General features: G+C 55.7%; 2 protein-coding genes across 2 annotated transcripts in view; one reads left to right on the top strand and one right to left on the bottom strand.

Annotated features, from left to right (window-relative positions):
• Positions 1 to 2492, bottom strand: part of SCN4A (sodium voltage-gated channel alpha subunit 4) — a 51414-nt gene extending 48922 nt beyond the window's left edge. The window contains exon 1 of the mRNA XM_033183989.1: positions 2024 to 2492. The gene's annotated coding sequence lies outside the window, so the exon portion shown is untranslated. The remainder of the gene's footprint in view (positions 1 to 2023) is intronic.
• An 8122-nt stretch (positions 2493 to 10614) lies between these two features.
• On the top strand, positions 10615 to 14339 carry PRR29 (proline rich 29). The gene is given in 5 exon segments (XM_033183988.1): positions 10615 to 10698; positions 10993 to 11068; positions 11259 to 11365; positions 12975 to 13074; positions 13077 to 14339. Coding segments are annotated over 5 exon segments (474 nt in total). The 5' UTR covers positions 10615 to 10638; the 3' UTR covers positions 13208 to 14339.
• Positions 14340 to 14476: the final 137 nt, after the last annotated feature.

Genomic DNA, 14476 nt, shown 5'->3' with positions numbered 1-14476 from the left:
GGGCTGGGGACCCCTGCCGAAGTCACCAGAACTGCTGGAAGCCCCACACCTGCCCCAGCCGTAGGGCTGCCCATGAAACCCACTGCCCTCTGCCCCCACTGTGCCTTGCACCAGTCAGCTTCCTCCCCAGGGAGTGGGGGCCTTGGCCTCTGTGGACACAGCCCTGGCCACTCGAGAGCTGTGCGCCCCAGGGAAGTGACAGGAGTCAAGGGCCTGACCGTTCGTATAACCTGTTCCATGGTCCTTGACACCCTCTTCCAGCGTCCCCTCCCTTCTCCCAAGCTGCTCTCTGGGGCCTCAGGGCCAGATTTTCCGTTTGGAGAGAGCCTTTCTACCCTTCCCTGCAGGTTTCGATCCTTCCTGCCTCTCTGGTTATGCCTCCTCCAGGAGCCTTCTCAGAACCCCGTCCCTGCCCTGAAGATGCACTCTCCCCACCCCCACCATCATCAGATCTGTCCTCCTTTCTGATGGCCAGAGTTGCCCCCAAAAGGCAGATGCCTTGTCACACCCACCCCAACACCTGACAAGGAGTTCTGTGCCTTCAGCATCAAACTCGGGGCTTCCCTGGACCTGGCCTGGGGTCACAGCAGAGACCCTGGTGACAAAAGCCAGCACAGCAGGTCTCGACCAACACTCAGGCCGGTCTTGAACTGAGGAGAAGCTCCCTGAGGCTGAGCTCGCACCCCATGCAGCTTTCCAACCAGAAATGATGAGCAGGGCCAGGCTGGGATGGGAGCCACCTACGAAGGACCCTCTGTTGCCTTCCCCAAGCCCCCTAAAATCCCAGCACAATTCCTTGAGAGACACCAGGAATGGAGAGGGGGAGGGCTGCTGACGAGGCTGCGGGCCGGGCACGTGTGGCCAGGGGGCTGGGCAGGCCCTTACCCTGCTCACCTTTTCTTGGTCGCCCTGCCTGACACAGGTTCCAAGGTCCTTGGGTCTATTTACGTGGTGCCGCACAGGTGATGTGGCTCCAAATGCTAGCACAGTGACCACAGCTGTCCATACAACCACCACACAGAGTGAGGCCACTGGCCACAGGGAGAGGACTTGGGGATGGCCCAGAAGAATCTGGAGGGTCCTGGTAGAACAAGCCCTCCCTGCCTCCAAACTACGTCCCCCCAACTCCACTCAGGCCACTCTGCCTTCTCCACCAGCCACGGCCCACCCCAGCAGGGAGGAAGGGAGGGGGCTGTGTTCTGTGCCAGCCCTGATCCCCGGACCCCACTCTCCAGCCCTGTGTCTCCTCCTAAGAGCCCCCCAGACCCCTTCTGGCCCCCCAGAGTCCCCTTTTTGCTGTGGTCACATACTCTTCCCCTCAAACTGGGCTTTATGGACCCGGTCCCTATGTCCCCCTCGCCTTCCTGGCAGGTCTCAGCGCTCTCGACTTCTCTAGGGAAAGAGCCCAGCCATGCCGGGTGGGCTGGGGGAGGGGCAGGGACGTGGGCAGAGCCTGGGATGTGTCCTCTGCTGGCATCTCGCAGATTCCTGTTCTCAGCAGAGCAAAGGAGCCGCCGGCACCCCCCACCCCGGCCTCCTGCCGCACTCCTCCCCCCACAGCCCTGCCTCTGAGCCATGCAAACAGGCCAAGCAAAGTCACTGTTTCGGCTCCCTGCTCTCCTCTCCTGAAGAAACTGCAGCCCCGTTCTGTGTCCCTTGGGTCACCCTTGCCCCTCCAGAGCCAAGCCTTAGCCCGTGGGCTATTTGTGACCAGAACAAGGAACCTTGCTGAGGGCAGTGACAGTTTGCCAGGCAGGGACAGAAGGAACAGATGACGGGACAGAGAGAGGCAAGTCTGGGGCCAGAGAGAGGGTCCAGGCACCAGAAGTTTCGGCAGGGGCTGCGGGACAGAGCGGGGCTCAGGCCGCAGAGCCCCGTGTGGGCAGGCGGTCAGCAGTACCCAGAACAAAGTGGTGACTTCCTCAGAGGCACGCTGGGGTTCGGGCCGGAGAGGTCTCCCCCTGGGGGTGGCCTGCCCCTTGGGGTACCCAGCCCGGAGCGGGTGTGGGGGCGCAGTACTCACTATTGGACGGGAGCAGAGCGGTTGCTGACAAGCCCAGAGCGCCGTGCCCACCTCAGGCTGGGGCTGGAACTCTGGGGGACTTGGCTGGGGGGCCGGGCCGGCGAGGACAGCTGCTGCCGCTGATGTCACAGGGTCATGAGTGAAACCTGAGGACTGGGCCAATCTTCAGGTGGGAGCCTCGGTCACACTTCCCTCGCCGGGTGTGCTCTGGACTCAGCCTGCTTGGCTCCCACCTCACCGCTTGGGCTCCAGCCTCACTGCTCTAGGAGTGACAGACTCCCGGGCACACGCACCCATTTGCACGGGCACACAGACACTCACTCACTGGGACACATGTATGAGCCTACATAGGTGGTTCCTCTCCCAACCTGGACAGTTTACACAGGCTCATCTTGCACTTGAATCTCCACACTTATTCCCAGAAGCACTCCTGAGGTACACACTGGCTCACACTCACACAGTCACTCGAGTGCACACTCACAGACACACCCACACAAAAGCTGTGCTCCCACAGGCTCAGTCATGTGCAAATCACCCTTCATACGTTCACGCAGATGCTTCCTCTGCTGTTATACCCGTTCACACACACGCCTCCAGTTCACATGCACAAACACACTTGCACCCACGCAGCAGTCTTGTGCATATACACTTGGCTTCTAGTTGCGCCCACAGGCACACTTGTGTCCCGAGCAACTCAAATGCCATATCGCACAGACACAAGACTCTTACTGAGTGCCTGCCTGTGTGTACACACACCACAGCACAAGCACACATACACGCACCCACAACTACAGCCACGGCCACACCCACTCCCACACCCACTCCTACAGCCATACACACCCACACCCACTCCCCTCCACACACACACCCATAGTCATGTCCCTGTGTTTATGGATTTCACGCATGTGACATGCTCCCAGTCACGTGGAGAAGTACCACTAGCATGGTCACCAGATGTGCGCCAAGCATATGCCCATCTGTACACCCACAGCCGTACCCTCACATCACACACCGGACACACACAAGTGCATGAACACCCCCGCTCCTAGCTATTTAGCTGGACCACACAGACGTCTGCAGGTCCCTTCTCCACCCCCACGCCCACCCCCCTGGCTGGACATCTGTCCCTGGCTGAGGGAGGGCTATGCTGGCGGCCAGGTTGATGGACCCCACCTCATCCCTCCACTCTGGGGCTCTGGTGACCCCTGGTGGAGCTGCTGTGAAGTGCACCCTGGCTGCCAGCTGGAGAAACCCCTGGGGAATCCTGTCGCCCAACCCTCGTTCTACCAAATCTGTCAGCCTTGGCAGCCCTGTGCCACCATCTTTCCCGGCAGCTCAGAGGTCCAGCGGCTTCCCTGGGCCCGGAGTGAGTTGAGCCCAGGTCAGAGCAGCCTTCGACGGAAGCATAAGGAGGCCTGGGGAGGGGCTGCCCTCCCCTGTCCCCACAGCAGCTCTGCCCAGACCCTGTGGACACAGCCTCAGTCCTTGCCGAGCCCCTCCTGGGGGCCAGGCCTGCCCGTGGTTCAGGAAGTTCCTGCCAGGCCCGATGCCCATCTCTGCCCAGCCCTGCTCTGGCTGTGGCCTGTGGTCCCCACGGAGTCACCTCACACCCCCAGGGCTGTTTCCTAAACCTAGGTGTGACGCTTGTGTTCTCTATGCAGAGAATTCTGACTTGTGATGGCTCCATTTAGGATTTTTTGTTTCTTTCTCTCTCTCTCCCTTCCTTCCTTCCTTCCTTCCTTCCTTCCTTCCTTCCTTTTTTTTTTTTTTAATGGAGTTTCACTCTTTTTGCCCAGGCTGGAGTGCCATGGTGTGATCCTGGCTCACTGCAACTACTGCCTCCCAGGTTCAAGTGATTCTCCTGCCTCAGCCTCCCAAGTAGCTGGGATTACAGGTGCCCACCACCACACCCATCTAATTTTGTATTTTTAGTAGAGATGGAGTTTTACCATGTTGGCCAGGATGGTTTCAAACTTCTGACCTCAGGTGATCTGCCCACCTTGGCCTTCCAAAGTGCTGGGATTACAGGTGTGAGCCTCTGCGCCCGGCCCATTTAGGATTTTTTCGGCTTCACGATGGGTTTATTGGGACAGAGCCCATGGTAAGTGGAGGGGCACCTGCACTCGGTTCTTTCTCCAGCTCTGCTCACTGGAGAGACATGCACAAACACACTTGCACCCGCACAGCGGGCTTGTGCACACACGTGGCTTCTATATGTGCCCAGAGGCACACTTGTGCCACCAGCAACATAAACGCTGCATCGCACAGACACAAGACTCTTACCGAGTGCCCATCTGTGTATACACACACCACAGCACAAGCCCATATACTCACAACTACAGCCACACCCACACCCACTCCCACTCACTGGAGTTTCATTGCTGATGTAATCCAAGTGCCTGCCCAGCCCCCCGCTTCTTTGCCAGGATCTGCTGCTTCTAGTGTTCAGAGGAAAAGTAAACATTTTTTCCCATTTCTTTCCCATGCTGTCTCCCCGAAGCTGCTCCTCGGGGGTCCTCTCATTACCCCCAGCCCTGCTGTGGCTTCAGTTCACTTTGCTGCTGGTCACCATCTGGGACTGCTGGTCACCACCCCGATGATCACCGGGCCACTGCTCCCTGTCTGTGGGCGTGGGAGAAGAGGGGGTGGGAGCTGCTGTCATTCCCATTTATGGCTCTACTCCTTGGTTTCTGCCTCGCCACTGCCCAAAACTACAGGGCAAGACCTTTTTTAAGAGCAATTAGAGTAATTGAAGGGGATTACCACATATGAGCGGGCAGGGCTGCTACATTCAGTTGCATGGGTTGCATACTACACAATTCTGGGCACCAAGCCCATTTGAAGGCACTGTAGATTAACATAACTTAAGATGATGAAGTTCTGAAAGATGGCAGCAAAACGCCTAGGGGAAGGGGCTAATTTTTGTAATTGGCACAAAGTGTCTTTGGACTAGGGATGGGAATGATTGAACAAGAAAAGCTGTATGTTAAATATGGCTTTTTCTTCACAACCTAAGGGGAACGAATGTTTCCCTCCCTTGGCTCCTTCCTTTGGGGAGCAGCTTCCTCCCCTCCTCCATCCAAATATGTGATTCTGCGGAGTTGCTGCTTAAAGGATGACCCCCTCCCCTAACACAGGGAGCGGCATGTTACCCACCTCTGGCCAATCCTTTGGGCCATAGTGGCTCATCCAAAACCTGGGGACACAATTCAAGCTGAACCAATCACAGTCCTTCCCTAGGAGTTATGTGTGTACTGAGATTAAAGGAAAGACAATCTCTCTGGTCTTGGGAGTTTCTAAATGTGTCTGAAGGAGCCGTAGTGTGTCTCCCACCTGTGAAGGAAGCTTGTCTGTAGGAGGAGGGAACAGGAACATCAAACAGAGAAGCAGAGATGTAGGAGGGGAAGGAAGGAGGAAAGAAAGAAGGAAGGAAGGAAGAAGGGAAGGGAAGGGAGGGAGGGAAGGAAGGAAAGAAGGAAGGAGGGAAAGAAGGAAGGAGGGAGGAAAGGAAGGAAAGAGAGAGGAAATGAGGGAGGAAGGAAAGAGGGAAGGAAGGAGGGAGGGAAGGAGGGAAGGAAGGAAGAAGGGAAGGGAAGGGAAAGAGGGAAGGAAGGAGGGAGGGAAGGAAAAGGGGAGGGAGGGAAAGGAAGGGAGGGAAGGAAAGAAGGGAGGAGGGAAGGAAGGAGAGAGGAGGGAGGAGAGAGGGAAGAAAGGAAAGAAGGAATGAGGGAGGGAGGGAAGGAAGGAAGGAGGGATGGAAGGAAGGAGGGAGGGAGTGAGGGAGGGAGGGAGGGAAGGAGGAGACAGGGCCCTGAAGACAATGAGTCTCTGAAACAGTTAAACTATAGACCAACTCCATTACTGTCCTGTCACATGAGCCAAAAAAGCCCACACTTTTCCTTTAACCTAGTTTAAATTTTCAGTTACCCACAAACAAAATAATTCTGCGAAACAGAACCACATCTCAGAACCTGACCCACAGGAATTGGCCTGGTCACGCCCCACTCCACCCCCACCCCCGGCCTGCTCACTCAGCTTCCTCCCTGAGTGGTTGGGTTGGGGTGATTTCCCGGGAGCTGCATCAGGTTGCTCCCCCATGGGTGGTGGCACCCTGACTCCAGGGGTCCAGGAGGGGAGGCTCTGGAACTCCACCCCTCAGTGCAGTTCCAATGGAGTGGGACCTCGAAGCCAGGTCCCCAACACAGGGCATCCCACCTGTGCAATGTGCTCACTTATAAGTCCTCAGAGTACCTGCAGGTGTCTGTTGGACAAAAGCATACCTGAGTATCTCACCAGAATAACCATAATTTGCAGAAACAGTGCAGCCAGAGCCTCTAGGCAGAAAATGGAGGTTTCTTCACTGTTGAATTTTCGAGATTCCCTCTCTCCCGCATATCCACTCGATAACATAATTCTGCAGAGCAATACTTAGCTCCTTTCCTTCAACTTTCATATTGCAGTTCCTTCCAATTTGTGTCTCTTTAGGAACTGCACCCGAGGAAAGGGATGATTTGCTGGGGTCACTCTCTGAACAATGCTTCCTCAACTGTACCAAAACTAGCTTTGAAATTTCCACTTGAATTCTTAGAAAGGGTCCTTTTCTCTCCATTTCCATCTGAGGGAAAGAGGAGGTAGCTTATTTTCACAATTTCATGGTTTCTAATAATGGCACAATTTTCTTTTGAGTGAACTGCCTTAATTCACTCAACCATCCCCCTATTATTAGACATTGGGTAATGTTCAATTTTTTCTTTTTTTCTTTTTTCTTTTTTTTTTGAGACAGAGTCTCACTCTGTCACCCAGTGCAATGGCATCATCTCAGCTCAGTGCAACCTCCACCTCCCGGGTTCAAGCAATTCTCCTGCCTTAACCTCCCTAGTAGCTGTGATTACAAGTGCCTGCCACCATGCCTGGCTAATTTTTGTGTTTTTAGTAGAGATGGGGTTTCATGATGTTGGCTAAGCTGCTCTCGAACTCCTGACCTCAAATGACCCACCTGCCTTGGCCTCCCAAAGTGCTGGAATTACAGGCGTGAGCCACCATGTCCTGCCAAATGTTCAATTTTTAACCTTTAAAAATAACACTATGGTGAATGTGTTTGAGTATAAATCTTTTCCTATGTTTAGCTTATTCCCAGAATTAGATTTACCAAGGCAATGGGGAGGACTTATAGTACATATTGTCTTGGGTCACTGAAAAAAAAAATTCGAAGAGGCCAACAAGAGTTCCTATTGAGAAGAAAATAAAAAGGAAATAGGTGGAGTGTTCAGCGTCTCACAGAAAATAATAGTAGGCAAGGCAAATAGCAGGAAAGTAAGTCACCTCCTATTCTGCTGCGCTGATGGGAGACCTTCTATGAGCAAAATAGCTCAGGCAGATAAGTGTGTGGCTTTCCTTTCTTCATGGCAAATGCTTCCGTTTCTTTTGACAAAGAAATTGAACTCAATACCACAAGCCAGAGAGTTTTGATCTCAGCCTTGTTTTTCAAAATACAAGTGGTCAACATGCACTTTTACTTCTGAGGCATTGGAATGATCACCTCCTCCTGACTGTTTTCTACGGCCACCTCTAGCCTGCTGCAGGCTTCCTTAGAGGGACAAGGGTGGCAGCTTCTTTGCTGGGCCCCCTGCCTCCAGCCTTGCCTCGGTTGAACCTATTAACCATTGTACACCCAAACTCATTTTCTTCAATGTCTATTTTAGTATTTCACATCTCTGAAAGCAAATGTACCACAGAGCTACTTAAGTCCATTTTCCAGGAGTTTTCAGTAGCCTGGGGGCAGATGTGCAGTGAGTAGGAGGCTGATGTCTTCGCTGGGATCCCCCAAAAGCAGACCCTGACACAAGGCTTGGGGAACAGTCGTTTCTTTGGAAGGAGATCCCAGTAAGCACTACGAGAGAGTGGAGAAGGGACAGGGAGAGGAGAAAAGGCAGTAAAGTGTGCATTTCTGAGCGGGTCACTGGGGGCCACCTGGGCACAAGCCCACGGGCATCACCGAGAGGCTGTGTGGGAGACACCTCAGAGTTGTTGCACTGAGGCCAGGAGGCTGCGAGTTTAGCTATCAACTTGCATCCATTATTGCTTGTGGGCTGCTCCTGGGCCACCGTCTGGCCTGTCTCACCTGTGGCCACGTGTCCTCAGGTGGAGGGGCTGTAGGTGAGTGCAGGAACCCTCTGCAGAAGACTCTGGGGGAGGCTGGGGGTACAGGCCAGCTCTGACAGCTGCTCCACAGCTGGATCTGTGTGTGTGTGTGTGTGTGTGTTCACACACACACGCATATATACATACACACGTATATGCATATGAATTTTTTTTTTTTTAGATGGAGTCTCTGTAGCCCAGGCCAAAGTGCAGTGGCATGATCTCAGCTCACTGCAACCTCCACCTCCCAGGTTCAAGCGATTCTCGTGCCTCAGCCTCCTGGGTATCTGGGATTGCAGGCACCTGCCACCATGCCTGGCTAATATTTGTACTTTTAGTAGAGATAGGGTTTCAACATGTTGGCCAGGCTGGTCTCAAACTCCTGACCTCAAGTGATCTGCCTGCCTTGACCTCCCAAACTGCTAGGATTACAGGTGTGAGCCACCGTGCCCAGCCTTATGCATATGATTTTTAAAACAAAAATAAGATCTTACTATGCTTACTGATATTTTTGACTGAACTCTCTTGGACAACTTTCCACATCAACAGAAATATTCTATTCCCACATTATCCATGGTTGAATAGTATTTTATTGGGAGGATGCATCACCATGACTCATTTGTTTGTTCGTTTGTTTGTTTTAGAAACTGGGTCTCACCCTCTTGCCCAGGCTGGAGTGCAGTGACGTGACCATAGCTCACAGCATCCTTGAATCCCTCGGCTCGAGTGATTCTCCTGCCTCAGCCTCCTGAGTAGCTGGGACTATAGGCATAAGCCACCGCACCTGACCCCCTATCAGACATTTGTTATTTCTAAATGTGGCTGACATAAACAAAGGTAGACAAGAAGAATCTTCCTGAAACAGGACTGGCCACATCACTCGGTATCTCCCTCTTGCTTGAAACCCACCAATATCTCTCCATTACCCACAGGGCCAAGCCTAAATTTCAAACCTTGGCATTCAAGTCTGACCTGTCCCTGGACCTCTGCTCTCTGCCCAGCTCCTCTTCCACAGTCAGACAGTTTGACCCACAGCGTCATCTCAGGTCCTGTCCATTCATACACCTGGGTCTTGGCTTGGGCTCTGTCCCCAGCCTGATAGCACCCATCTTTCCATTCTGCTTGGCCCCATCAAGGACTGCCTTCCTTGGAACTCCATCCCTCAGCAGTCAAGTCCTCTCTTTTTCATTATCCCTGGGGCGTAGTCTTATCTTTCTGCTCTCTTTTCATGGATACATTTTCACTTCCCAACAATGCTGGGACCAGTGACCATACCGCTTATGCCTCCAGGGTTCAGATGGCACATTGCACATGCAGACACTTCCTTGGTCAAGGTTTGCTGACGATGAGCAAAATGGTTGGTTCTCTTTCTACATGGAATGAGAGCGGAGATGGAGAGAGGCACCTCTGTGTTCTGTTCACTGGGGGGCTGTGACCCCAGTGCCTGGATTTCAGCTTGTTGATGGCTACTGAAGCCATAAGACCCATGGGGACAGTAAAGCAATGCCCACAGGCCCGCTCCCCTAGAGACAGGGACTATGGAGCAAAGGAGGAGGCGGGAATGGTCTTTCTGGTTCTTACTCCAGGACTGGCAGGAAGGGGAGCTGACATGGAGAGTGGGGGAAGGGCTACTCGGGGTGCTAAGCCCAGCTTCCTGTCTGGATTTTCCTTGACTGCTGCCGGGGGCCTATCTTAGGATGGTCACAGCTGCAGAAATAGATCTCCCCCTTCACCTGTTCTTAAGCAAGGAAGACCTTGCTAACTTCCTGTCAGAAGAATGCGTGCTTTGGTAACTTTTCCAGTATGGGAGGCAGTACTGGGGAGGCAGGTGCTGAAGTCACCACGATTTTCCTCATCTGAGGAACAGTGGCTCACCTTGGCCAGGAAACGGGGCAAACAGCCACAAGGAGAGAGGCGAGAAGCCCGCCACATGTTTCCAGCCAGAGTCCCCAGCCTCTTCCGTGAATTCGGGCAGTGTTTCCTTCCTTGGTCTGCTCCAGAAACCACTCTTTGCTGGCAGGAAGACCCTCTCTCTGTCAGAGTGACAGGGAACAGACCCTCTGCCCTCCTCACTGGCCTGCCCTGGCCCCCAGCCTGCTCCTACAAAAGTCTCTGTTTCTCCTGAACTTTTCAGATGAGTCAATTGGGCTCTGGGACCCCGAAACCAAGCCTCCCCAACCACTCGCTTGTTCACTCAACAAACACACCCCCTTCCCCGCACTAACCCAGGCCCAGTTCTAGGGACGAGCAAGGGGCGGGGAGGGGAGCCCGGAGCAGCGAGGCGGGAGGTGGACATGCCAGGGAGGAGACCGGCCTCCTGGTGGCAGGGGAGGGCTCCTGGGGACCCCAAGTCCGCGGAGGAGGAGAGAGGAGGGAGCAGGGAGGGGGAGGACCCAGGAGCACGAGCGGGCTCCGCGCATGCGTGGGAGGAGAACTTGGCGTCCTCGGCGTCGCCAAGGCAACCGGCGCCAGCCATGGCCTCTGGGGCGGGCGGGAGCTGGGGTCGCTCCCCACCGCAGAGCGCAGTTCCGACGGTGAGGGCTGAGCCCGGGAGCAGATCCTGCCTTAACTTGGGGGACGGCAGAGTGGGTGGGGTCCTTGGAGGGGCTAGACCCTGGAGTGGGTGAGCGGGTATGGGGAGGCGAGGAGAGACAACCCCAAACCGAGAGGAAGAGGCGTGGCAGGGAGCAGGGAGGCCGCGGGGCAGGGAGGGGAGAACCTGGCCCCTGCGGGGTTAGGGAGTCCACTGGCCGGGAGGGGTTGGAGGTTGCGACGTGTCCCCATCCATTCCCCCCACCCCACGTGACTGACTCCGCGCACACCCCCAGCCCTGGGTCACCGTCCTGCAGCCCCTCTGGTGGGCCGTCCCACCTGTGCCCCAGCAGCCAGGCCGCGTGAAGGAAGGTGAGACTCCAGGGTCCCCCCACCCCATTACCACCATCACCACCACTCACCCCCTTCTGCTTCGCACATCCTCTGGGAGTCCCCGCAGCACATCCCGCCCACCCACTCTTCCCCCTCCCCTGAGGACAGGGGTGTCATGGGGAGGGGGACCCGGAGTCCAGGCGTGGGCTTGCTAAGCCCCTCTTCCTAGACCTGCTGGAACTAATGATGCTGCAGAACGCGCAGATGCACCAGCTGCTGCTGAGTCGCCTGGTGGCTGGAGCGCTGCAGCCCAGGCTGGCCTCGCCCTGCCCTCAGGTGTGTGTGTGTGGGGTCGCTCACCTGTGGGTCCAGGGATGCCGATCCACCTGGGGTTCCTGTTCGGGGAGGGGGGGGGGAGCGGGGAAGAACTGGGAGACAGAGGAGCAGGAAGCCAGCCTGTCTCTGGCTGGGACTGTTTGGCATCTGTTATGTGTCAGGCCCTGTTTCAGCCTCCATGAAAGGTGGGTGGTTGGGGGAAGAGACCCCCCCCAAAGTCCAGACCACCCAGGTCTTGATTTCAAGGATGTTTCCCTGCAGTGCCTCCCTCACTGGACTTCAGGCTCTAGGAAGGCAGGCACCATGGTAACCCTGCCCCATGCATCATGAGCATCTGGCCTGGTGCCTGACACTGTGTAGGGGCTCAGCTGATATTTGTTGAACAACTGAATGAATAAATAAATGGTTAGGGATACAAGGCCAGGTTGGCTGTGATGGCACATGGAGAGGTACAAAGCACAAGTGCACACAGAGTTGGGGGATGGGGACCTTAGAACCAGCCCTTGAAAGCCAGGTAGGATTTTGACCCTTGGAGGAGGTAAAGGTTGTGTCCCCCATCCAGGCTGGCAGGGGCAGAGTCAGGAGACAGAATGGGGGAAACTGTGTGCAGCAGTGTGTGTATGCAAATGTGTGTATATGTGCATGTGTGTGCAAGTGGGTGTCTGTGTGCATGCATGTGTGCATGTGTGCAAGCCTGTGTGCACGCATGTGTGTGTGCGAGTGTGTCCGTAAACATGTGCATGCACGTGTGTGCAATTGTGTGCACGTGTGCAAGTGGGTGTGTGTGCAAGCGTGTATGTGCATGCATGTGCGTATAGCTCTAAGGCTAAGCCTTAGCCAATAGTGGGCATCCTGAGGTCAGGAGAAGCAGGGACTGGGTGGAGAGAGAATGCTGGTCAACTCGGAGGAGTCAGAGAGGGGTTCAAGGAATCCAGACAGAGGGAGACCCTAAGGAGCTACTGCCACCTCTCACCCCTGGGTCCTCAGTGATGGCACATAGGTGGGTCCAGCCTCACTGGGGCTGAAGCTGGGGACAGCTCAGTGGACTCTTGGACCCAGCTCTGGGTTCACACCTGGAAACAGCTGGGTGACCAAGTTGCTCAACCTCCTTGAGCTACAGGAGTAAATGTTTCCACAATGCCTTGTCCACATGTAGTAAATGCTCAATAAACACAAGCCATTTTTTTCTTTTTTTGTTTATTTTTTTGAGATGGAGTCTCACTCTGTCACCTAGGCTAGAGTGCAGTGGCACGAACTCGGCTCACTGCAACTTCCACCTCCTGGGTTCAAGTGATTCTCCTGCCTCAGCCTCCCGATTAGCTGGGACCAGAGGCGCCCGCCACCACACCCGGCTACTTTTTTGTGTTTTTAGTAGAGACGGGGTTTCATCGTATTAGCCAGGATGGTCTTAATCTCCTGACCTTGTTATCTGCCCACCTTGGCCTCCCAAAGTGCTGGGATTACAGGCGCAAGCCACTGTGCCTGGCCTACACAAGCCATTCTTACAAAGCCTATCTGGAGGAAATAGCTTAGGAGAATGGAGGAGTAGGGGTGGGGAGAGCCTGATGGTGGATTCTTATTTCCCCTCCCTGTTTTGCACAATCCCCAGGTCTACCTGGAGGTTCCACAGGAAGAGCCTGAGGAGGAGGAGGAGGAGATGGATGTGCAGGAGATAGGTCCTTTGGTGCTTCACCACCACTACTTGCCCTATTGGTGCCCTCCCCGGGTGCCCTGCTGTCCTGGCCGGCCCCCTTCTTCCCCGCTCCCACCTGTCAGCCCCACTTGCGGGTTGTGCCCAGGATTCAGCACTGTCCTCCTGCCTCCAGGGAAAGGGAGGCGTAAGTGAGGCTGGGTGCTGCCAGGGTTCTGCTCTGGGGCTGGGCTGGAAGAGCTGTGCAGGGACAGGTGGTTGGTGGAGATAACTTGTGGGTGAAACCCCAGAGGCCACCCCTGGGCCTCTGATGGGGGTCTTTTTCTCTCCTCCATCTCAGGAGAGCTGTGCCCCCACCCCCACCCCCCAGTGCCACAGGGACTGTGGGCGCCAACGTACCCCCGGCTTCAGGTAGGGCTGCGGTGGTGGGCAGCGGGGCCCAGGCCTGGGAGTGAATCAGGAGGCCAGGAGGGCCCTGTGCACTCTGGTGGGGTTTGGGGGTTTCCTACCATCACTGCTGCAGGCAACTGGCCTATCCCCCTCCCTTTTCCTCTTTGGGGTCCACTGAGGAGGGAGGGAGTCAAGATGAGGTTCTTGTTTCCCCAGACTACTATGATGCCGAGAGCCTCCTATGAGGACAGACGCTGGCCCTGGGACCTGCACCAGCTTTGTGCTCAGGATACAGCCCCGAAGCCCCTCCTGCACCTCTCTTGTCAGCTCCTCTGTGTCCACGGCTGGTGGTCCTTCTCCCTCCCTCAACCTCAGCCAGGCCCTCTTCTCCTGGGGAAATCAGTCCCTGCCCCACCTCAGTGAGTCCCTGGACGGGCCGGATCTGTGCTCTGGTGCAAGTGCTCCTTAGAGCACCACCCAGGCTCTTGAAGCCACGTCAGCCCGCCTCTGCCCCACTGCTTCCTGCCTGGAGCAGGGGGAGGCCTGGGAACAGAGCCCCCACCCTCTCTCCCTCACCCCTCTCTCTGGGATGATGAGGTCTCCTTCCAGCCTAATAATGGAGCAAGAGGGGAGTGGGGGTTCCTTCTGCTTTCCACAGCTTTGAAGGCCGCTTTGAGGTGGCAGCAGGGGCCCAGAGTGGTGGGGGAGAGGCCTTGCTGGGCAGCGCCCCCGAGCAGTCAGTTCCCTGGGACCCCCACCCATCGTCCCAGGAAGCAGCTCTGTTGGCAGAAAGGAGAGGTCAGAGCTTTGTCCTGCTGTGACCCGGAGTGGCCTGAGGTCTCCTGGGGCCAGGTGGGAGCACTGTGTCCTCTGCCCCCGGGCCAGGGTGTGTTTCCCCCACCCTCTCTCAGGAGGAATGAGCTACTCAGGCCAGATGGGGGCCTGGCGCCTGGACTGGGAGGCCTGTGAAGGAGAGGATGGGAAGGGAGGCATCTGGGGAGAGGGGTCCCCCATGGTGGCTCCCCTCCGTGGCGGTTGTTATCCCAGGAGGAGACACTGTGGGCACAGGG

Source organism: Trachypithecus francoisi, unplaced genomic scaffold (genome assembly GCF_009764315.1).
Source record: "Trachypithecus francoisi isolate TF-2019V2 unplaced genomic scaffold, Tfra_2.0 Lachesis_group20, whole genome shotgun sequence".
Classification (NCBI taxonomy): Eukaryota; Metazoa; Chordata; class Mammalia; order Primates; family Cercopithecidae; genus Trachypithecus; species Trachypithecus francoisi.
This window is presented reverse-complemented; position numbering and strand designations above follow the sequence as displayed.